The sequence below is a fragment of the Lissotriton helveticus genome, chromosome 9, assembly GCF_964261635.1.
Source record: "Lissotriton helveticus chromosome 9, aLisHel1.1, whole genome shotgun sequence".
Lineage (NCBI taxonomy): Eukaryota > Metazoa > Chordata > Amphibia > Caudata > Salamandridae > Lissotriton > Lissotriton helveticus.
This window is the reverse complement of record NC_136070.1, coordinates 357,969,206-357,993,190: the sequence shown is the minus strand read 5'-3', so window position 1 is coordinate 357,993,190 and position 23,985 is coordinate 357,969,206. Positions and strand designations below refer to the sequence as shown.

Here is a 23,985-nt window from a genome sequence, read left to right as displayed (position 1 = left end):
TATTCCCACTATTCAGGCTTTCACGACACCTGGACCAGGATCGACTATTGGCTGTTATCCCCTGAAGTGGTTGGGTGGGTGTCAGACCTCCTTACACTCCCACGTACATTGTCCGACCATTCCCCTGTGGTGCTCCGGTTGAAGATCCCTCGGGAGGGGGGTTACGAGAGGAAATGGCGCTTCCCTGGGAGGGCACTGCAGGATCCGGTTTTTGCGGAGGAGCCCCGAGAGGCCATAGTAGAGTACTTTGATTTCAACACGGGCTCGGTGGACACACATGCTGTTCTTTGGGAGGGCTTTAAGGCGACCATCAGGGGAGTTTGCATCACTAAACACACTGGTCTGCTTCGTGACGTCAGGTCTACCCTCTCACGCATAGAGCGCGACATAGCGACACTAGACGAGGCACAGCTGCTACACCACACGGAGGATAGGGAGCGCAGGCGCTTGCAATTAATGGTTGACTTTCGAGAGGAGGCCGAGCGGGAGCTTCGTTTCCTGTCCAGATCATTTACGGCCAGACAATATGGGGAGGGGGACAGACCTGGCAAGCTGCTTGCGAACTTACTTAGACCCCCCCGCTCCACCTCATACATCACTGAGCTCAGGGGCCCGGCCGGGGACATGGTGCACACTACACCTGAGATCTGCGCCACCTTCCTCTCCTACTACACCAGCCTCTACACCTCCACCCTAACTGATGATGCTGATGAGAGAGGGGACTATCTTAATGAGATTGCCATGGTGTTTTTAGAAAAATGGATGATTGATTTCTTAGCGGACCCCATAACAGCGGACAGTATCGAGGAAGCCATAGACTCCATGAAAAGCTTGTCGGCCCTCGGGCTGGATGGGTTCTCGGCTGACTTCTACAAAGCCTACAAGGACCTCCTGGTTCCCCGATTAGTTGACGTATACGCAGAGGCGCTCGAAACTGGATGCCTGCCCCCGACTCTGAGGGAGGCGGTCATTGTACTGCTGCCCAAACCGGGAAAGGACCCTACCCTCTGCGGCTCCTACCGCCCCCTATCCCTATTGAATCTTGATTATAAGATCCTAGCGAAAGTTCTTGCCATGCGCCTCTCCCTCCTGATGGAAGCCATAATCTCACCCGCCCAATCGGGCTTTATCCCACACCGCTCCACTTCCCTCAACCTCCGCACATTGTTCTCTGTCCTGCACAGAGTGGACCCTGCCACTCCAGCGGCGGCGATATTACTGGATGCGGAGAAGGCATTTGACTCCTTGGAGTGGCCTTTTCTGATGTCGGTGATGCGCCGCATGGGCATACCGGAATGCTTGGTCGGCACGGTTGCACTACTGTATACCATGCCCGTCGCCCGCCTCCGCCTCAACGGTACCCTCACCGCCCAGTTTCGGATATCACGCGGCACTAGGCAGGGATGCCCCCTGTCCCCCCTCCTGTATATATTGGCGATGGACCCACTGGTTCGTCATTTCCAGGAGAGGCATTTACATCGTGGCCTCCAATTTCGCACGGGCCCACTCCTTGTCTCGTTATATGCGGACGATACTATCCTTTATGTCCGACACCCACAAACCAATTTGGAACCGTTACTCCTTGAAATTACCAGATTCGGCAAGTACTCTGGCCTGCGTATCAACTGGCACAAGTCGGTAATATTCCCACTCACGCCCTGCACCACCGAATGGCCCTCTTCTTTCCCCCTTACATGGTGCCGCGACTCTGTGAAATATTTAGGTATCCACATTCACTTGGAGACGGACTCCATTCTTAAATTGAACTACGGCACTGCACTCACGGCTTTGGAGGGACAGATAGAACGATGGAATAGACTCCCGCTATCCATGGCTGGGCGCGTTTCTATCATCAAAATGGTAGTTTTGCCTAGGTTCCTGTACCTGTTCAATAATATACCTATACCCCTCACCAAGTCTTTTTTTACGCAGCTCCGCTCCCTGCTCCTAACGTTGGTGTGGAGAAACAAAACCCCCCGGTGGCTTGGCAGGTGCTGACACTCCCGTACGACCGGGGTGGCCTGGGCGTGCCTGACTTTTACCTTTACTTTTTAGTGGCGCAGTGCTCGTACGCTCACTCATGGTTTCATCCTGACGCCAGGATCCCTTATCTGAGGCCAGAGGCCGACTTGGTGCTACCGGGGGCATTGTCTACCACACTTCCGTCGGGTTTCCCGAGGGATCCGACTGACATTCAAACGGTTTCTTCTACGTGCTGGGCGTGGGGGAGACTGCGCCGTCTGGTGGACCTCCCGCAATTGTACTCCCAGGCCCTCCCACTTCCAAACGCCACTTGGCTTCCGATTACCGGGGAATCAACGGTTCGCCGGACGTTAACCAAGTTCCACTTAGACACCATCGGGGATCTGTTCCCGGAGGGGCACGCTTTCCAACTGACGGAAGATCCTAGATTTACTGACAGGACGTTCATGGACTCTTTTGCCCTCACCAGACTACGCTCTCTGGTGCGCGCTTCCTTCCCTTCTTTTCCCCTCCCCCCTGAGGAGATGACACCTTTAACTTTTGTTATTCAGCACCCTTCGGGTACTCATCTGGTCTCCAAACTATACCGGCTGTGCTGTGATCTCCTCCCCTCCCGAGATCAGAAGGTACGTGCTGCTTGGGAGGCCGACTTGGGATACTCTATTTCTGACGAACAATGGTTGTGGTGCTGCAGGGCGACCAAAAATGTGTCTATCAATAGTAAACATAAGCTTTTACACTTCAAATTTCTACGTCGGTTATACTTTACTCCAGCGCGACTACATAGAATAGACCCAGCACGCTCACACAACTGTCCCAAATGCGGTGCCCAATTCGCTGATTTTGCTCATCTCTCTTGGACCTGCTCTAAGCTGCATGACTACTGGTCCGGTGTACATGCTACCCTTGGCACCATGCTCAAACTAACCCTGGTCCCGCTCCCTGAAATTGCCCTACTAGGTTATGTGGCAGAGTTCCCGAAGGCTGTGCGCAGACTGGCGGCGCTGGGATTTCTCCTGGCAAAGCGAGAAATTGCGCTGAGATGGTGTGACCGGCGTCCCCCTACACACGACTCCTGGCTCCGGAGCATGGCCCATTGCAACCTCAACAGCACTGAATACTCGGAAATGGTCCACTCGACATCCAGGCCAGTCGACATCTGGGGCCCATATCGGGCGTACATAGCGAGCTCTGCCGAGAGTACTCAACTTTCGCCTGCCCACACGATGGCCCCGGAGGGTATTGGTTGAGGGGTGGGGCTGGATGCTGTGGCTAGTCATTTGTTATTTCCACACTTGGTGAGTGCGCCTCTGCTTAGAGCACAGCTCCACACGCTCTCTTGACTGGTGGAACTGGGTGGGTCAGTTACCCTACATGCTCAGTGTCGATATAGTTCCCTGGCGTTGGCCTCTTTCCCCTTGTGGACTGCATAATTGGAACGTGATTGGTTAGTGTTGCAGTTGCTTGTTGAGACTGTAATGGCACCTTTTGAATCCTTAAATCGTATTGCATTAACCTGCTCTGTTTTGTTGGTTTTTCTTTTTCTAATTTTCTTTCTGGATGACAATGCTTACTTTACTTACATGTTATTTCTTGATGCTTCAAAATATAAAACGTTCTGCTGTCATGATACACCACATTTATATTGCACTCGATGCGCACTGTGATATCTCTTATATTTCCAAATGCCTCCGGGCCTCCGGGCTGTCGGTACCCAGGCTGTGTCATCATATCGTCCATCTGCCTTGTTTCAGACATACCACGCTGCCGGCCTCCGGGTTGTTGTTGTGTTTGCAGTTACCGGCCTCCGGGTTGTAGGCGCTAACAGCAGTGTAACGTTTGCAACATCCAATAAACAGCTGAACGCAAAAAAAAAAAAAAGTGAAGTTCAAAGCCTCCCTACTGCCTTGGCTTCCTTGTAGATCAAAGCTAGCTGTAGAATGGTTTTACATTATTCTGTAAAGATTAGTGCATTCTGACACTGACAATTTAACACTTCTATCATTGATTTTCCATCTGATAATTCGAATACTTCAAGTATGTGCATCTATGAAAGACCCAAATGTGGAAAAGGTAAATTTGAGAAGTTACTTACCTGTTAGTCTGGTTTTCTTTTACAGGAATCCTCATTATTGTAACGGGAAACCTCAGTATTGTCATTAGCATGGAATAGTCCTGCCCATGTGTGGGATCCCGAATACATATAAACATGTGCATGTATATATCTGCTCAATACCTTTATGTAGAATGGAGTGTCACAATCATGAAACTAATTATCAAAAGACTAAAAATAAATACATTTAATATACTTTTTATAGCATTTGGTTTAATACGATTACGTGTCTATAATCCTAGTGATTTTCTAGTGAAATTTACATCATAGTCATAATCGATCCGTCCACCTTCCAGAACAAGAAGGGTTGCAGCATTTTCTTACAATCAAATAGGATCCTCTTCTTTCCGTAAAAAGGGAACTGACTAATTGTATGTATTTGCATTGCAGCTTATCTGTTAACATTGACCTTCATTCAATGTCCTTTTCCTTTTAAAAAGGTTTGTGAAACGTTTTCTCTAGTCACTTATATTTATTTACTGAATATTTGATCAAGTTAGATGCTTTTTAAAAAATGAAATCTGGCCTTTTTAGCCTACAAAGGCTGCACACATTAATGTTCATGACTGTGGCACTCCTTTCTTCAAAAATCTATTGAGTAGGGGTACATATCTACATGTTCATATATAGTTTTGTTGAAGTGCTTCGGGATTTCCTTTGTGAATTGCACTATGTAATGCTTGTATGACTGTTGCTGAGGATTCCCTGGAAAAGAAATGTATGTACAAACAAAACAAGTGTGATATTTTGGAGCAGGCATGTAATTCCTAAATGCTACACTATTTGCTCATACTAATCCCATGCCCTTCTGGAACCCCCATCCCTGCACAACAAAACTAGCTTACTAAATGTAGCACTACATTGTCTTATCGTATAAACTAGTAGTAATGCAATATTTTAGTACTCACAGTTGTCATTACAATTGTAAACACTCTGTGCAAAAATCGATAATAAATCTGATCACTTGATATTACACGAGGCAAGCATGCATATTTGTGCAGCAACTTCTCATGGCTTCTCCATTTCAAAGTTTTTGCAGCTTTCTGTTCAGCCGTTGTTAGTGCAGGAATCAGATCGGGAACTGTTATTAACTAAGAAAAATAAACAACAGAGTCAAAAAATTGTTTTACACAAGACCAAATGTTTCATATATTTCACTTGCACTAATTACACGTAAGCCTCACTGAAGTTCTAAGATTCACGAGTGAACATTTGCAGTTTTAGCCTGGTGGAAATTCAGGTAAAAATAATGTATTTGCAATAAAAAACAAGTTACTTACCTGAACACTGTGGTTCTCCTGTACTGATATCTTTTATAGATTCACGTGCTGGAATCTTCCCTGTCATCGAGGAGGGAGTCCCTTGGTAATTATAACTAGTAGTGTAAAAAATCGTTCTTCTAGGTCAATTATATTGGTATTTTCCTATAAGACTGAGTAGCAATCCACATATTTTTCTACATGACTAAAGTCTGACCAATCGAGCAGAGTTGTTATCCTTTCGTGCAGTGACTTCACACCTTAGATTTCCTAAGCACGAATGGTAAAATTACCCATGCTGCCAGATAAGAGAAATGGCAATGAGGTGAGTGACTGGAGGGATGTTTGAAAGATATCAATACTGGGGAACCACAGTGTACAGGTAAGTAACTTGATTTTATCCAGTATTAAATATTTCATAGATTCAAATGGTTGCATCTGAATAGCGAGCAGTATACCATTAAAACAACAGAACAGGATGGCATCAATGAATCTGTATGAGAAGGCGGAATTATACATGAGTGTTTATTCTTAAGTAGTGTTAAGAAGAAAAACCTATTATGCCATAAATATCAAGGAGCTCACCTTATTGAAAAATGTTTTGAACCACTGCTTGGCCCATTGCAGCATCCTTGTTGGTAACAGCATCGAGACAATAATGATTGGTAAAAGTATGTGAATTAAACCATGTGGCTGTTCTGAAAATGTCCAACAACAGTACTCTTGTGCTTTGGATGCCAGCGGTTTTTCCTCCTTTTCATTACAGAAAGTGATAACTGCAGATAGCTATTGCTCTATTGTTGCTTTCTAATGGGTCTGCCTTTTGTTGGGGGTGTAAACGCAAATAGAAATTTATACGATTTTCTGAGGGACTTAGTATGTTCCAAATAAAATTTAAGGCATCTTGTGACATCAAGGGTGTGGAGTGATTTTTCTGCTGCACTTGATGGATTCTGGAAAACAGTCTTTAGGACAATTGGTTCATTTAACTGAAATTCAATAGATAATTTTAGTATGAATATTGGATTGGTATAGTAGATAACTCTGTTTTTAGTGGTGTATATACGGCTGCTGCACTGTAAATGCATTTATTTCCCTAACACATCTAGAAGATGGTAATATTAGTAAAAACACCGTTTTTTTTACTGTGAGGTGTTTGATGTCAACCTTATGGACTGGCTCAAAAGGTTGTTTAATTTTCTGTGCCAGGACTGTGTTCAATTGCCATGTTAATGGTGATTTTTGGATTGGCGGAAAAGCTCTAAACAGTCCCTTGAGAAACTCTTCTATTAATCTATCAAACCAAAGGGAATTATTATTGCAAGAACTTCTGTATCTTGAGAGTGCCATGAGATGGACTCAAATTGAACTGTAGCAGAGACCAGATTGAGCTAGTGAGAGAAGGTAAGGCAGGACTTGCACAGGCTTGGAAGGGAAAAGATGACAATTGCTGTCTGTGCACCAGTTACAAAACCGTCGCCATTTTGCTCTTAGGTCTTGTTTTAAGCTTCTGCTCTAGCTTTTGTTAAAATTTTTCTACATTGCTGAGGTATAACTAGATGATGGATTTCATAGTGTTCAGCATCCAAGCTGATACATTTTGAGATTCCGAGTTCAGATGTAATACCTGTCAATTGTCATCTGTATAGTAGCCCTGGGACTGGTCTGAGTTGAGCATGTTTCTGTTCTGACATTAGGAGAAGTTCTGTATACCAAAACTGTCTCAGCCACGCTGGAGCTATAAGAATGACCCTCCATGGCTCTTGTTTCAACTTGTGTAGTATGTTTGGGATGACAGGTTTAGGCAGGAAAGCATACGCGAACATGCCTGCCCAAGACATTTGAAGCGCGTACCCCCATAATCCTTTGTGTGGGAACCTGCTTGCATTTTGAAGGAATTTTTCGTTTTATGGAGTTGCGAGGCATTCTTGGGAAGGCGTTCCTCAGTGCTGAAGATCTTTTTGAGTTGGTTCATTGACAACTCCCACCCATGGCATTCCTGTAAAGACCTGCTTCGCACTTCCGCCCATGGGTTTTTAGGCCCTGAATGTGCTCTGCCATCAGGGAAATCTTGTTTTTTAGGCACCAGGACCTTACTTGTTGTGCTTCTTGGATAGAGGGCGTGATCTCGTACTGCCCTGTTTGTTTCGGTAAAACATTGTGGTCGGTGCGGATTAAAACATCCGACCTTGGTAACCTTGGTAGGGAAACTTTGAGTTCCACCTCCATCGCTTTCAGTTCCAGAAAGTTGATATGAATCTGACTTTCTTCAAATTAACATTGACCTCTAAGCCTTGGAGATGTTCTACTCATCCCTCCATTAGGGAATCCATTGTCATGATGAGACTCGGAGTCTTGAGTATGACTGTGGACCCTATTGCAATGTTTACTTTTTTCATCCGCCATTGCATCGCGAATGCCATTTCTGACTTTATTTGAAAGATGTAGTCAAATGATCTCTTGTCCGGAGTCCATTCCCTGTCCATCTGTTCCTGTAGCTGTCCCATGTACAACCTGCAGTTTGGTATGAGACAGATGCACTACAACACCATTCCCAGTATTGATTTGTAGTTTCTTACTGAAACTGACCTTTTTCGTGACAGTGCCAATACCAGTGTGATCATCTTTGACACTATCTCTTTGGTTGGATATACCTTGCATATGGTGGTATCCATGATGGCTTCCAGGAATGATATACTCTTCTGTGGGATAACATAAGATTTGCCTTTGATTATGTGGAGTCCCAGGTCTTGGATAAGTTGCATGCAAGTCCTTGCACAATCTTTGGCAACTCTTGATGATTGTGCTTTGATTAGCCAATCGTCTAAGTACGGCAATACTTGTTGTCCAATCCATCTGAAATAGGCTGCTACTGGCTCCATGCATTTTGTGAAATTCTTGGGGCAGATTTCAAACTGAACAGTAGTACCCTGAATTGGTAGGGTTTCCCTGCCACCACAAACCTCAGATATTCTCTGTGCCTCACATGAATGGGGATATGGAAATATGCGTCCATGAGATCCAGTGATGCCATGTGATCTCCTTTGATCCAGAAATTAATGATGTCCTGCAGTGTGATCATTCGAAAGGATAGCTTCTTGCGATATTTGTAGAACATTTCGAGATCTAACACCAGTTTCCATTTTTCATTCTTTTTCCTCAGAAGAAAAAAATTGGAGTAGAGTTGTGGGGCTTCTTCAAATGCCCCTTTGGCAAGTAGGCACTGAATTTCCTCCCTTATCACTTGAAGATGCTGATGAGATCTTCTGATGAGTGGATGGCATGGGGTTTTCTTGATAAACTCCATGGTGTGACCAGACTTTATATTATCCAGAACCCACCTGTCCGAAGAGATATCTGTCCAATTTGTGAAGCAGTTGAGGAGAGTGTTTCTGAAATGGGATGACGGTGGAGGCAGTGAGGTGATCAGTGGTAAATTGTTGTCACTATTTTCTATAGGAATCTTGTCTGTTTAAGCAGATGTGGCCCATCTTTTTCCTGTGTGCCTGGAGTAAGCTGAGGCCTGGTAAGGACGGTAGTGTTGTTAGTGCTGCTGGAGATAACCCTGCGCTTGTTGATGGTATGGTTGGCATCTATAGGGTTGGCATCCAACACAAATGAGTATTGACCTCTTCCTCTACCACCTCAATATGAGTAAAATCTCTTTTGTTGGAGTAATCCCAGGGCACACACTGTCTGTGTCTGCGTTTAGGGATTGTAGCGCTTTGTTAATATGGTTACCATTGTAAGGCATGCCTAATATTTCAGACGGCACCTTTGGTCAAAAGGATGTTGCCTTGAGCCACCCTTGTCTCCTCAGGAACACTGCTCCTGCCATCTCTCTGAACCCTGTGAGGTGCACATCCATTGAGGTGGCAATTTCTGTTGACACCCACTCGCCTTCTAGCAAGATTGTTATTGCCTCCTGTTTCTTGTCTTCTGGCAGGAACTCAAGTAACGGAGTAAGATCCGACCACATTTGACGATCATACCTGCCCAGGATGTCTAGGAAATTGGAGGATCTTATCGTGATCACTGCCATGGCTAAGAATCTTTTTCGGATATTATCCAGCTGTCTGCCCTTCTAGTTGGGGGGCTGAGCATGGTGTTGCCGTATTTTCTGAACTCCTCTTTGCTGCCTGTTTTACTACAGAGTCTGGTTTCAGGGGACCTGTCAAGCTGGCTGGTGCATTTTCTGGGGCTTTATGGTTTTTGTCCAGTTCTGGTATCACTGTGGCTACTGTGGCAGCACTTTTCATGGGCTTGAGGCCCTCACTCCCAATGTAGTCCCCAATCGTTATAGAACGTTTTGACTTTTTGTTGTATTCTTTAAAGTTATATAGGAAGCACTCTGTTTGCTCATTGGGAGGTCAAAACGCTTAGCAGCTCTTTCTATAAGTGCATGGAATCCTCCAATGTAATAAGGTGTGAAACTAGGGCCTGGAGGTGTTGGTGTAGCAGATATGGGGGAACATAGTCATCCTAAACATCATCCGCACTAGATGTTTGATCCTGCGGTATTTCTCCTTCTTCGGGTTCATTGTCATTGTCCCCTTGATCCACATAGTAATCGTGAATAACGATTGATTGTAACTGTCTGGTGTGGGCTATCTTGTCCGGTTACACCCTCAGAGTGGGCTGGTGTGATGGGGGTTCTTATTGAACCGCTCCTGACCACTCTGGTTTAGCAGGTATGTCCAACTAAGAAGGAAACCATTGATGATGGTCCTGTAGCATCATGCAAAGGTCCGTTACTAGTGCCATTGGTATTTGCATTGTGAGTTCCTGTGAGTGTTGTACCGCAAACGTATCTTTGTAATTCTCAAATTCCATGAAGTCATCATAGTTTTTGAGTTGCTGCATTCTGTCTCTAAATGAGAAATTACTATGCATATATTGTGACGCTTGCTTGTCATCTGATTCCTTGCATTTTACATGAAGTTGGGATGGACTGGGGGCAGCCCCGAATGGACCCTCCTTATCCTCTTCATCACCATTTCAAGCTGGTGCACTGGTGGTAATGGTGACACCTTGCTATGTGATGTCCATTCTGATTTAGGAATGGTTTGTTGATGGTGCAATTGACAACAAGGATGCCTTCGGAATAATGGGCTTTGTCCTTGCTGTCAGATAAAGTAGCATCAATGGATTTGTAGTTGTTGCGTCCGTCAGCGGTATCAATAAGGGTAGAGGAAGACTCTTTGTCGATGATGGTCTGGTCATTGAAAATCTAGCCGTCAATTAGGTTTTTCTTGACACTACTGTGTAGACAAGGTGGAAGACACCATTATAGTGGTTTCAGCTGTCAACTGAGCCATCGTCCATTTTGTCGATGATTTGATCGTTGATGTGCCTGATTTTATTGAGGCAGTGTCTCTGACATCTAAGGAGGCTAAAGCCTTTTCAAAAGGCGTTGATGGCTCAGAAGCTGACACCTTTCACACATTTTTAAAAAAATCTTTGCTGTGACTGGCTTCTGTTTTTCCACATTTTTAGGTTCTTTTTTAGTGGCTCAGATGTAGCTTTCTGTGATTTATCTAGTTTATGAGATCCATTAGCCTTTGGATAGGGTTTGTCATCTCCAGAGTCAGGAGTTTATGAAGCCGTTTTCTTTAGGAGCCATAATATAAGCCTTGGCTTTCAATGTTTCAGTGTCTTGGCTGACCATGTTCTACAATATTTGTAGTCTTCTGGCTTATGATGGCGGTGCGGGCAGTATAAGCACTCTTTATGAGAGTCCACAGGGAACAATATCATTTTCTCACACGTCATACTGGATCTAAATAAAACTTTTTTTGACCCTTATGATATGTTGGCCGAATGTGATAAATGTAAAAACAAAATGAAAAGAGTTCACCTGAGATTTACTGTCAAAAGATAGTACCTTGTGAAGAAACACTAGACCCTCTTTTCACGTGTGTAGGAAGAAATCTAAGGTGTTAAGTCAATGCACAGGAGGGAAGGGTGCAAGCTCTCCTGTGCTTGGTCAGACTTTGGTCATGTACAAAACGATGCTGCTTGCTGCTCAATCCTATAGGAAATTGCAATTATAATAAACCTAGAAGAAACTCTTTTTACACTACTAGTTATAATTACCGTGGGAGTTCCACCTCAACGATGGGGTAGATGCAAGCATGTGAATCTATGAAAGATTCAATGCTGTAGAAGTTTTCTTTCTTGATCATAGTGAAATTCTCATGGGCAGATTCAACAGCCTTAATATTTCGTTATGTTTAAATACCACAAGGAAAGGTAGGGTAATACAGTTTAGATTTCTATTTAAAAGTCCTGCGGAGGCCTCATGCTGCCTTTATTAACCTGTGTGGGCATGGGGCAGACCCTCAGACGGCACTTGGATTATAAATATAGGGCCCGATGTAGGAGCCCTAATACCGGTCGGAAACGGCCGAATTCGGCCGTTTCCGACCGGTATTACGGTTTTCTTAGGTAGGGGGCTACAGAAGTACAGATTCGGTAATTTTACCGATTCTGTACATTTACCGATTCGGTAAAATACCCAATCGGTAAATGTACAGAATCGGTAAATAGAGATGTAGGTGGCACTCTGAAGAGTGCCACAGGCCTTCAAGAGTCGGTATTTTACCACCCAATCCAATTGGGTGGTAAAATACCGAATCCAGGTGTGCATGCACATCTGTGCATGCACACCTGTGCCATGTGACACACAGACATGCCCTTAGGGCATGTCTGTGTGCCACATGGCACACAAGCCTGTAATTGGGGTGCTAGAGGGTGTCAAAGTGACACCCCCTGCACCCTTGCAAGAATAGGGAATTACCGAATCGGTAAATACCGATTCGGTATTCCACATTGATTCCTATGGGCTTCAAGGCCCATAGGAATCAATGGGGGATACCGATTCAGTATTTATAGAATCGGTAAATACAGAATCTTACAGATTCGGTATTTACCGATTCAGAATTACATACATTTCCCCCCCTCTAATTTACCACTTCTTAAATACCGAATCGGTATGATTCGGTATTTTAGAAGTGGTAAATTAGATTTACCTACATCGGGCCCATAATGTTTTACTTATTTTGAAATAATTCAGCCGGCCATTATCTATTTTAACACAGATTGTTCTGTTTACTGTAGACATATTACAAATACTATTGTGTTTTGTACCCAGTAGAAATGGCAGGCAGCATAAATAAAACCGATTTTGTTTATGTTTTTTGCCCTATGTGGTCCTTCCTTTCCACAGATGTAATACCCTCCCATGCAAGGCTCAAACGGTAATTCATGAGACACACTGCTTTGAATAGTCTGCATTACTCTACAGTGTTCAAACATTAAACAAATTCTCACTACACCTTCCGGTTTACCATGAAGTTCAAGCTGAATGCTGGAAATTGTCATTCTAATTAAATAACTGGGATTAAACAATCACCCACTGGCGTTTGTATGGAGAGTTTAGTTTATCACTGAGGGTGTGCAGATTTGGAGGAAACATTTGAAAACATTCTTTTTACAGACAGGATAGTGAATACATGGACCAAAACCCTCAAGAGAAGTGCTGGAAACAAAAATGGCTCTTCTAAAAAATGGACAGGATCAAAACAATGAACTAATAGTACTGATCAGGCCATTTAAAGACTGACTACCATTTAGGATAGAGGCATCACCAGTAGCCGGAAAAAAATATTTGGAACAAAGGGCTTGGTGGCCTCTTTATGTATTACCATTCTAGTCTCATTTGGCTACAGCAAGATTTTGTTGAACATGAACGCCAACTGACTTTACAGAAGTGTGACTTTGTAATATGTGCAACGAAGCACAGCCCGCCCATTTGGTAGTTCTGGAAACAAGAGAAATTAAATATGCTTATTATAGACGAAATAAGAGCTGATAGAAGTAGACACAGTTTAATTCCCAGACTGGATTCTAGGAAGGAAATCATGGAAGAAACTTACCTGTAACTTCAGTTATCCAGTATTGGTAGCTTTCATAGATTCACATGCCTGAATCATTCCCCGTCGCCGAGGCAAAAAAGCAGTGCCAAAAGCAAATTACAGTAGTAGGCCCTATGAGAAAGGCCTGAGGCCTAGATTGTAGTAGCCTATCTACCTCATTATGCTAAAAAGACCAAAGTCTTTGTTCCAACGAATCAGCTCACAGCACCCTCTAGAACCTTCTCTGCAGAGCCAGTTCGCCTCAGATTTTCGTTAGCACAAGTGGGAATGAGTATCCCAAAAACTAGAGAACTGACTCTCCGGGGAGGAGGATGGGTGCATGTGAATCTATGAAAGATACCAATGCTGGATAACTGAAGTTACAGATAAGTAACTTGTTTTCTTATCCAGTGTTGGGGTATCTTTCATGGATTTGCATGCCTGAATCAGAGTAGCAAGCAGTATGCCAGGCAAAAGTCGGTTGCGGATGGTAGGAGACTTATAGTGTTACACTCCCATAAACAACCAACCATTGCGAAGTAAAATACATTACTAGTGATAAATATGACTAGATTCGAAAGGGCAGTCATATAATATTAAACAGGAAAAGTAATAACACGCAAAACAAGCAAGTAATCTGTAATACATGTACATCTTTACATCCACAGATATATTGAAAGGCATAGATTCATTATAAGATGAATAAAACATTTGTTACCTACATTTTTTCTTATGGAAAAAGGTGACGTTAAACCGCTTGACCAACTGCCGCATCATCTTGGCTTGCTGATTGTAGGCAGTAATGTCTTGTAAACGTGTGGACATTCTTCCATGTTGCAGCACGGCAAATATTTTCTAGCGTCACTCCTGCAAACAATGCTGTAGACGCTGCTAAAGCTCTTGTAGAGTGAGATCTGACAGTTCTTTGTAATGGTCTGTTAGATTTGACGTGGCAAAAAATGGATCACGGAGCTATCCACCCGGAAATTGTGCATTTAGTGACAGTTTTCCCCAGTGTAGCTTGGTCATAAGCCACGAATAACTGATCTGAATTCCTGAAGTTTTTGGTTCTCTGAAGATAAAACTTCAAATATCGCTTGATGTCCAAAGAATGCAGTGTTCTTTCCGCCGGGGTTGTAGGATTTGGGAAGAAAACTCGTAATTTCACTGGTTCGTTTAGATGGAACTGAGAAGGCACTTTGGGTATGAAAGTTGGATTTGTTCGAAGAGTGACATACTTGAGAGAAATGCAATAAGGGTTCCTTTATAGTAAAAGCCTGAATTTCTCCTACTCTTCTGGCAGATGTCAGGGCTAAAAGCAAGGCTACCTTCCATGTCAGGTACTTGAGGTCAGCTTTGTGAATTGGCTCGAATGGGTGCTTCATCAGTTGTGAGCGGACCGAGTTGAGCTCCCATTCGGTGGTGAAGGTTTTACCGGAGGATAAGTCCGGAAAAGACCTCTCATGAACTGTTTTATCAGCGATGAAGAACACAGTGAAGGAAAGTCAGCCACCTTCCTGAAACTGGATAGAGCCGCCAGATGGACCTTTATCGAAGAGAAGGAAAGGCCAGAACGAGCCAAATGTAAAAGATAAGGAAGAATTTTTTCTGCAGGAGCTTCAATAGAGTGTAAAGTGTTCGAAGTACACCAGGAGCAGAATCGCTTCCATTTGAGACGATAAGTCTTCATTGTGCTCTGGGCTCGAGCTTTCTTTAAGATGTCCCGGCAATCCTGAGGGATTTGGTGGTGTTGAAACTCTAAGAAGTTAGGAGCCATGCGTGCAATTTCAGAGATTGAGGGTCTGGGTGAAGTATCTGACCCCCGCTGCGTGACAGTAGTGTTGGAGCCGGGAGAAGTTTGATTAGAGGCTCCTGTGATAGCAACATGAGCTCCTGAAACCAATACCGACGAGGCCATTGGGGAGCAATTAGGAGGAGATGGCAGCTCTCCAGCTTCATTTTGCCCAACACTCGTGGAATCAACGGGATCGGAGGAAAGGCGTAAGCATAAATCCCTCACCATTGCATGGACAGGGCATTCCCTCTTGATCCCTGTTGAGGGTATCTGCTGGTGTAATACCGGCATTTCTTGTTCTGTTGGGTCGCAAATAAATCCAACGTTGGCTGGCCCCATGTCTGGAACACCTTTACCAATTGAGTGTTGTCCAGCTCCCACTCGTGGCAATCCGACAAGGATCTGCTGAGTTTCTCCACCAGGGTATTGTGGAGGCCCTTGACATGTTCCGCTTTGAGAGTTATGTTGTGAAGCGTTAGCCATTCCCATAACCCCTGAGCCTCGTAAAACATGCTGGTGGTATTGACCCTGCGATTCTGGGAAGGAACGCTTGTAGGGATAGAAAGATGGCTCTCAACTCCAGACTGTTGATGTGACATTGTCTGTATTTCTGAGACCATTTGCCCTGCACTTGCAAGTCTTGTAGATGACCTCCCCAGCCCTCCATGGACGCATCTGTCATTAGAACAAAGTCCGGGGGAGTTTGCAAGAATGTGAGTCCTTGTTTCAGATTGCGTAGTTGCGTCCACCATTGAAGAGCATCTACCATGCGTGGGGTTACTTTGATGATGTCGTCGAAGGAACCTGTCGCTTGCTCCCACTGAAGATGTAGCTCCTCCTGCAGAGGCCGCATTTTCTTTCGTGCTAGTGGGATGAGATTTATGGCCAAAGAACACATTCCCAGAAGTGAAGCGAACAGGCGAACAGAAAGTGACTTTCTTTTTGACAATTTTATGGTCAAAGTCTGTAGACGGAGTTGCCTTTCTTGAGACAAGAATGCTCTGCATTGTATTGTGTCCAGACGAGCTCCTAGGAAAGGCAGGATTCTTCTCGTAATTAATTGAGATTTGTTTTCGTTCACAGTGAGACCTAGGGATGCAAAGAGATTGCGACATGCTGTTATGTTGTTCTGTACCTTGCATTTTGATGGACCTTTGACTAGCCAGTCGTCCAAGTACGGGAAAACCTGGACCCCTGAAGAGCGTAGTGCTGCCGCTACTGGGGCCAGGCACTTTGTGAAAATCCTTGGAGCCGACTTGAGGCCAAATGGGATTACTTTGAAATGATAATGGGCGCCAGCCACAGTGAAACGGAGATGCTTTCGATGTTTTGGGTGCATTGGGATGGAAAAGTATGCATCTTCCATGTCCAAAGAAGCCATAAAATTTCCCTCGTTCAGGCAACTTAGAATTTCCGAAAGAGTGACCATGCGAAAACCCTGCTTCTTGAAATATCTGTTGAGATTGCGCAGGTCCAAGATCAGTCGCCATTCCACTGATTTCTTCTTTATGAGGAAAAAACGGGAATAGAAGCCCGTCCGCCTCTGAAGAACTGGAACTTTTTCTATAGCTTTCTTGAGGAGCATTGAATGAACTTCCTTGAACAATAAGTGAAGACGAGGGGGAGGGGGACCCCTGGGCAGAGTCATTGGTGGTTTGGTGACAAACTCTAGGGTGTGACCATGTTGAACGAGGTCTACCACCCATTGATCGGATGTAATCTGTTGCCATTGTTGTAGAAAGCCAGATATTTTCGCGCCCACAGGGAGGGAAGGAAATAAGGTTGGCGCCCAACTGATCTCACTGTTTTCTGTGAGTATCTCGCCCTTGATTCTTTGTGCACTTTCGTCCGCCTTGGCGAGAGAAACTAGTAAGAATGGGCGTAAAATCTGTTCCGCTCGCGGATTTTGCGGATTTTCGGCAAATTCGCAATCCGCGAACTTACCGAAAATTCGTAAATCCGTGCAAAGCGGATTTTTTGCTTGGTCGCACTTGCCAAATAGAATACTATACAATTTTGCGGGAGTAAACACTTGGGAACACGTAGATGCGGCGGGCAGCGACAATGTCGCTATTGCGAGATTGCAAAATTTGCAATTTCGCACAAGAAATCCACCAGCAGGCAGCATAAACCTTGAAAATTATGATTTTTATCAGAATAACTCCTCAGGTTGACATTTGCCTGCACTTTTTTTTGCAAGGAGTCAATTTTTTGGGGGGGGGGTGGGAGGAAGGAAGTGCCCCACAGTCTCCAACTTCCTGTTCCTGTTCAGCAGGCTCCTCCCAGTGCTTTCTTTGCTGGTCACTTTGATTTGGATCTTGACCTGGAAGGATTACTTTTTGTGGATGCTGCTGGATATTTGGATTTTTGCAAAACTGAAAGCACTCAGCAGGTGCAAAAGTTCAATCTTATCATTGGTAACCATTCCCTGTAGTGCCTGGAAGGATTATTTTTTGTGGATGCTGCTGGATATTTGGATTTTTGCAAAACTGAAAGCACTCAGCATGTGCAAAAGTTCAATCTTATCATTAGTAACCATTCCCTGTAGGGGCCCCTTCAGAGTTCAGTTGCCTACTTGCAACTATTCTATGACCCTGCTCTGACCCTCACAGCAGGCTCAGAGAATAGCTACAAGTATACAACAAAGGTCCTGTTAAAAAAATTACACTGCAACAGAAAGCAATTACAGATAAGGAAGCACCTGCCAGCCTGGAAGTTCAAATTCAGTGACACATTAATCAGCCCCTAATTCATTCATGTCAGTTGAGGCAGGGCAGGTGTGCTTTTCCCCCCATAATCTACAGTGCTGAACTAGAGGGTGGCATGGGTGAGCCAGAGGGTGGCATGGGTGAGCCAGAGGGTGGCAGTGGTGAAACAGAGGGTGGCAGTGGTGAAACAGAGGGTGCTGTGATGAACCAGACGTAGAAACAACATGGTCGCGACCATTGCTACCCGACAAGTAAAAAACCCTTGCGAAATGGCAGAAACACTTGCGAACACAAAAAAAAGGAATCCGCAAAATTCGCGAGAGTTCGCGGATTTTGCGGATTGCGAATCCGTAAATACGCAATTTCGCGGATTGCCAATTCGCAAAATCCGCCCATGCTTAGAAACTAGGTGTTCCAGACTGGCGGTAGGAAGAGTGATAATTCTGCCAGTATTGAGGCTGATATTGTCTGCCTTGTTCGTAATAGCTTCCTCTAGAGGAGTATCCACGTCCTCTATTACCTCTAAAGGATCCCCACTTATACTGCAGAGAGCCCAGGGATCTTGCGGTATCAGTGTCCGTTTTAGGGCTTAGTCTCTGTGTTTCCCAAATAGAGACTCTCGTCATAGGCCATATCCAGGATCTTTAGTTAGAACTCGGGCCAAAAGGTGGTAGCCTTTAGCCAGCCCTGACGTCTGAGAACTGCGGCTCCTGCCAGTTGTCTAAAGTTTGTATTTGCAATATCCAAAGCGCAGTTGATGGTTTCTGCAGCTGCACCTTCCCTTTCCATCAAGATCTTGCGAGCCTCCTGTCTTTTATCTTCCGGGATTAGGTCAATCAGACCATCCATGTCAGACCACATTTGGCGATCATAGCGCCCTATAATCGCCAAAGATTTTGCAGCCCTGATTGAGGCAGCAGCCCTGGTTGAACATTTTTTACCGATACGGTCCAAACGACGCCCCTCCTTATCTGGTGGTGTCGTGATGGGTGTGGCTGGGTTTTTCGATCTTTGTTGTGCGGCATGTAAAATGACGGAATCCGACCGCGGGTGTCCAGTAAGGCATGAAGGGCTACTGAGAGGAGCTCGATATTTTTTGTCAATCCGTGGTAACACGGCAGGTACAGAAGCAGGATTTCTCATCACTTTGATGCCTTCCTTCCAGATATAATCTATAATAGGAATGGCTCTAGATACCTTCCTAGTTTCTTTCTTTAAAATCATGAAGAAAACAGTCTGTCTGTTCCACTGTTACTGGCAGTTGAAATCTACTCGCAGCTTATATCTTCAGGTGGTGACTCTGAAGGTTGTGGGGTGTGACGGAGACGGCATTGGAAAAACATAATCATCACACGGATCCAAAGGAGGATTATCTGGTGACTCCCCTTCCTCTACTTCTTCATCCGAAGAAGTGTCCGGGGTGTGTGCAGGCAAATCAGGTTGTTGAGTTTCCGTGACCGGAGACGTGGGTGGTGGAATTTCAGGTTGAGGAGCAGGGACTGCAGGTTGGGGTGGAGGAACGACTTGATGTGGTGGAAAGCTTTGTCTATAGTCTGCCAGCATCGCCTGTAAATCCTGAATGATGCTCGGTGGCAGATGGCTGAACTCTGAAGCCCGAGATCGCCTCTGGTATTCTTTACAATGAGGCATTATAATGTCCTCTTGATAGTAATTCTCAGCATAGTCATCATCCTCCTCCTCCTCATCATCCTGACACTTATATTATATGGTGGCGGTGTCTATCAGACACCGCCAGCCATATTATGATGTGCATATTTCAATGCCTATCCGTGCGGCAAGCATGCGGAGAATCCCTGCGGGGGCCCGTTGCGGGCCCCCAGGGACTCCGGGGGGTGAACATGGGGGGTACCTATGGTACCACCCAGCAGTTCCATGACCAGCATGGCAGGCACCGCCCGCCACAATGGTAGGAATGCGGAATGCTCCCACCACTGTGGCGGGCGCATCCTAATGCTGATGATGGGACCCCTGCCCTTACGGCGGCCGGTCCCTATTACCACGAGGATGCGGGCGGGCAAAGTCCGCCCGCCATCCTAATGACCCCCATAATGTTCAATTCCGAAGGATGGTGAGCCACCCAAAAGCTCCTTCGTTGTCATCATCCTCAAAATCATCCTCCTCTTCATGAGTCTAAGTCTCTAAGAGATGAGAGGGCATAAGTGGCAAGATATAAGAATCTTCTTGCCTCGGGTACGATATTAACTGGAACGTTTTTGAAGAAAGTGGCGTAGAAAATGTCTCTATGGCTGGAGGCTTTGCTTAAGCAGTTATCTGGATTGTTGTAAGCGTCGACGACGGTCCCGTCGATGGACTCATCGTTGACCTCGTTGACTGGCTCATCGTCGATGGACTTTGCTTCTTCGTCGACGAGAGGGTCGTCGAGGGCACCACGGATGTCTTCGTCGACAGGGGCTTCGATGGGATCTTCGTCGACGAGTGCTTCTTCGAAGACAAGGCTGTCATCATCAGATCGTCGACGATGGTTCTTTTTGCCACAATAGAGATCCTAGTAGACAGGATAGGAGAGGCGATAGCTGTGGTAGAAATTGTCGCCGTCGACGTAGGAGCAGAAGATGTAACTGAGATGGTAGTCATAGGAAAAGCTGAAGAGACAGTACAGCTTTTACTCACAGTTTTCTTTTTAGATTCCTTGAGAGGTGGGGCATCAGAGAGAGAAGTTGGAGATCTCTGTGAAGAGCCCGAAGTGGAGTGGGAGGTTTTGACATGTTTTCTCCCCTCACTTGGATAATCCTCTTGCGATCTTGCTCTTTTACTGGAGGTCGAAGCTCTGTCTTCATCATCAGTAGAAGAGGATTTGAGCCATAAAAGGACTCTTGCCTCCCTATCCCTTAAGGTCTTGGAAGGGAAGGTGCGGCCGATCTTACAATTTTTTGCCTCATGTTTTGGTTAAAGGCAATAAATGCAGTCCTTATGTTGGTCATCAACATGGACCCTTTTCTTTTCACATGTTCTGCAAGGTCTAAAGAAGGCCTTCTTGTCAGACATCCTGAAGTAGAGAAAAACTGAGTAGAGACTCAGGTAGACTCCCTCCCACACGACGTGCGGTGAAAATCTGAGGAGAACTGGCTCTGCAGAGAGGGTTCCTAGAGGGCGCTGTGAGCTGATTGGTTGGAACAAAGACTTTGGTCTTTTTAGCATAATGAGGTAGATAGGCTACTACAATCTAGGCCTCAGGCCTTTCTCATAGGGCCTACTACTGTAATTTGCTTTTGGCACTGCTTTTTTATATACCGTGGGACTCCCGCCTCGGCGACAGGGAATGACTCAGGCATGTGAATCTATGAAAGATAGCCCAATACTGGATAAGTATGCCTTGTTGCTACTATTTGCAGAGAGCTGGTATGATTCTGGAGCAATCAAAAATGGCTATCTCTACACCTTGCATAATGCCTTCAAGGCTGGAGATGAAGGAGTTTACTTGATTCCTGAACCTTTTGACTCCCTTCAATATCCCATCGAAAGTTACAGAGCTATCTTGTCTCACACAGAATAATAAAATGCGATATGGAATCCTGGCTCTGGTAATAAGTACAAAGGAAGAGAATGAGTAGGTCATAAAAGCAGGTGAATACAAAATATTAAAGAGAAGGATACAATGAAATTTAGAAACACATGCAAAGAACTAACTAGGCGAAATCAGAAACCAAATGCATAGCTCAGGCTAGCGAGCAGGCTTCCGATCATTTGAATTATCTTAATTATTCATTGATTAAAAACAGAAAAAAAATAATGGAAAAAAATAGCCTATAGCTGAGACAAACTGAAGTTTCATCACTCTGAATCCATGTTAAAAGTTACCGTATTGACCGACTGCAGCCTTTACTGAGTCAGCATGCATGCATGCATGTGTTCTTACTAGCAGTGGCTCCACTGTAATATTAATGTTAATATATTTAGTTATATGGGTTCTCACAGAACCTGTTAAAGGAGCTTGCAACTTCTCCATGATTAAAAGTCCAAATAAAACAATGAGAGGTAGTAAAGCCCCATATGATTGTATAAATAAAAAAATATGTAATGCCTTTACAAAATCCAAGAGTTTACCTTGTTTTCTGATGCAGAACTTTCCCCTCCACTAGTCATAAGTTCCAGGGTCTCTGGAAGATGATCTAATAGAGCATCTAATACCTATCAAAACGTAGAATTAATAATACATTCACAAAAGGAGCAGCATATACAAAATGTGATGTGCAACATATCCTTAATAGTCATGTATTTCCGGCACATTTTAGATCTATTACAAAAGTTACAATATGTCAGAGATATATCACAGGCACATTCTGAGAAATTACTATGTGCGTTGTTTTTGTAGTGCAATATAAATATTGACATAATAACACAAATATATTTTTCTACGACAAAACTAGATTGAATTTTGGAAAACATCTCAATATACTTATACGATGTTATGCTATAAAAAACGTTTATAACATTGAAAGCAAATTCGTAATCACCAATAGCAGCAAATGTCCCTACCTCTGGGACCATTCTATGGTTGTTAATTTTATCCAGCCCGGGTTTGGTTAATGTCTGTTAATAGCATATCTAGGATGACACCATATTTGCTGTGTGCTTAGCAATGTTTAATCAGTAGGATAATTGGACGAAGGGTCACAGGAAAGATTATACCCGGTAAGAATGCAATTTCAATGTTTGTAGCACACATCTAGGATGTTGACATTTACACTTAGGAGCAAAAAAAAGGTCCTCTGTAAGATCACTGTAGAATCTCCAAGCCTATCTGGACCGAAACTTTGAGTCGTATTCTCTGCTCAATGTCTATAAAGGAAGGTAGTGACATTCTATAATATAGATGGTTCTAAGATTTTAGCTCACGTTAAAAAGGAACACTAGAAGTTCACTGAAAAACCCAAAAGTTAAGGTGACTTGTAGACAGTTGTAGAAAAAACATAAAAGCAAACCTTTAACAACGAAAAAACAGTGAAATTCACTAGGCATACTTAACTGAGCTAAATATAACTTGCGTCCAGCCGTGCACTGCGGAGGACCTCACATAGTGCATCACTCACTAAATATTAAAATACATCAATGAGTGCATCGCTGATGACATTTTGGATGACATAGTCATTTACACTATAGAGTTACTAATGGTACATGTGTGAATAAATAGCATGATAATTGCTTAAGCATAGGATGCAAATGTAAATGTGCATGTAGAAAGTTATGTGGTACCCAGTGTGGAAATCACTTAAATGTGGGTGAAAATTGTATTGCAAATTAAACAAGGTAAAGGCGGAGTGCCCCCGATTTGGTATGTGGTACCCAGTGTACAAATCACTTAAATGTGGGTGAAAATGTATTGCAAGTTAAACAAGGTAAAGGCGGAGTGCCCCCGATTTGGGTTGCAGAGTTATGATTGAAAGTAGGGTGTGGCTTAAAGCCAAAGTCTATTCCCAAAAAATCTGTATTAAAGCATAAAGTTGCTGCTGACAATAGATTAACTAACATAGGATATATAGGGCCCGATGTAGGTAATCCCAGATTACCGATTCTTAAATACCGAATCATACCGATTCGGTATTTAAGAACAGGCAAATGGGATGTAGGTAATTTTTCTTAAAAAATTACCGAATCGGTAAGTTTCGGTAATTACCGAATCGGTATTTACCGATTTGGTAATTGCCATTCATTCCTATGGGCCTGGAGGCCCATAGGAATCAATGTCAATTACCGAATCGGTAAATACCGATTCGGTAATTGGGGAAAACATTGAAGGGTGGCAGGGTGTCACTTTGACACCCTGTTGCACCCCTCAATTGTGTATGGTGCACATGTTGCGAGCATACATGCCCTAAGGGCATGTATGTCTGCAACATGGCACTGTTGGAAAAGCAAAAAAAATGCTTTTTCAAAGGTTTTCATTATTTACCACCAACTTGTAGTTGGTGGTAAATAACGAATCCTAAAATGGGAAAATCACTCATTTGAGTGCTCCCTACATATCAGGATTCGGTAATTTACAGAATCGGTATTTAAGAATTCGGTAATTTACAGATTCCTTAAATTACCGATTCGGTAAAATACCGAATCCTTAAAAAGTGCCACCTACATCTCAAAAACCCAATACCGTTCGGCAACGGCCGAAATTCGGCAATTTCGGCCGTTACCGACCGGTATTGGGCCACCTACATCTGGCCCCTGGTCACTT

At 44.2% G+C, this 23,985-nt stretch overlaps 1 protein-coding gene across 4 annotated transcripts in view; it reads right to left on the bottom strand.

Moving 5' to 3' along the window:
- Positions 1 to 23,985, bottom strand: part of PPP4R4 (protein phosphatase 4 regulatory subunit 4) — a 1,921,930-nt gene that overhangs the window by 618,932 nt on the left and 1,279,013 nt on the right. For all 4 annotated transcript variants that reach the window (XR_013600947.1, XM_078660096.1, XM_078660097.1 and 1 more), the window contains exons 13-14: positions 21,861 to 21,944; positions 5,005 to 5,187 (exon numbers count right to left, since the gene is read on the bottom strand). Coding sequence is in view for 3 of the 4 variants with exons in the window: in XM_078660096.1 (XP_078516222.1) it covers positions 5,005 to 5,187; positions 21,861 to 21,944 (267 nt within the window). In the remaining variant the exon portion in view is untranslated. The remainder of the gene's footprint in view (positions 1 to 5,004; positions 5,188 to 21,860; positions 21,945 to 23,985) is intronic.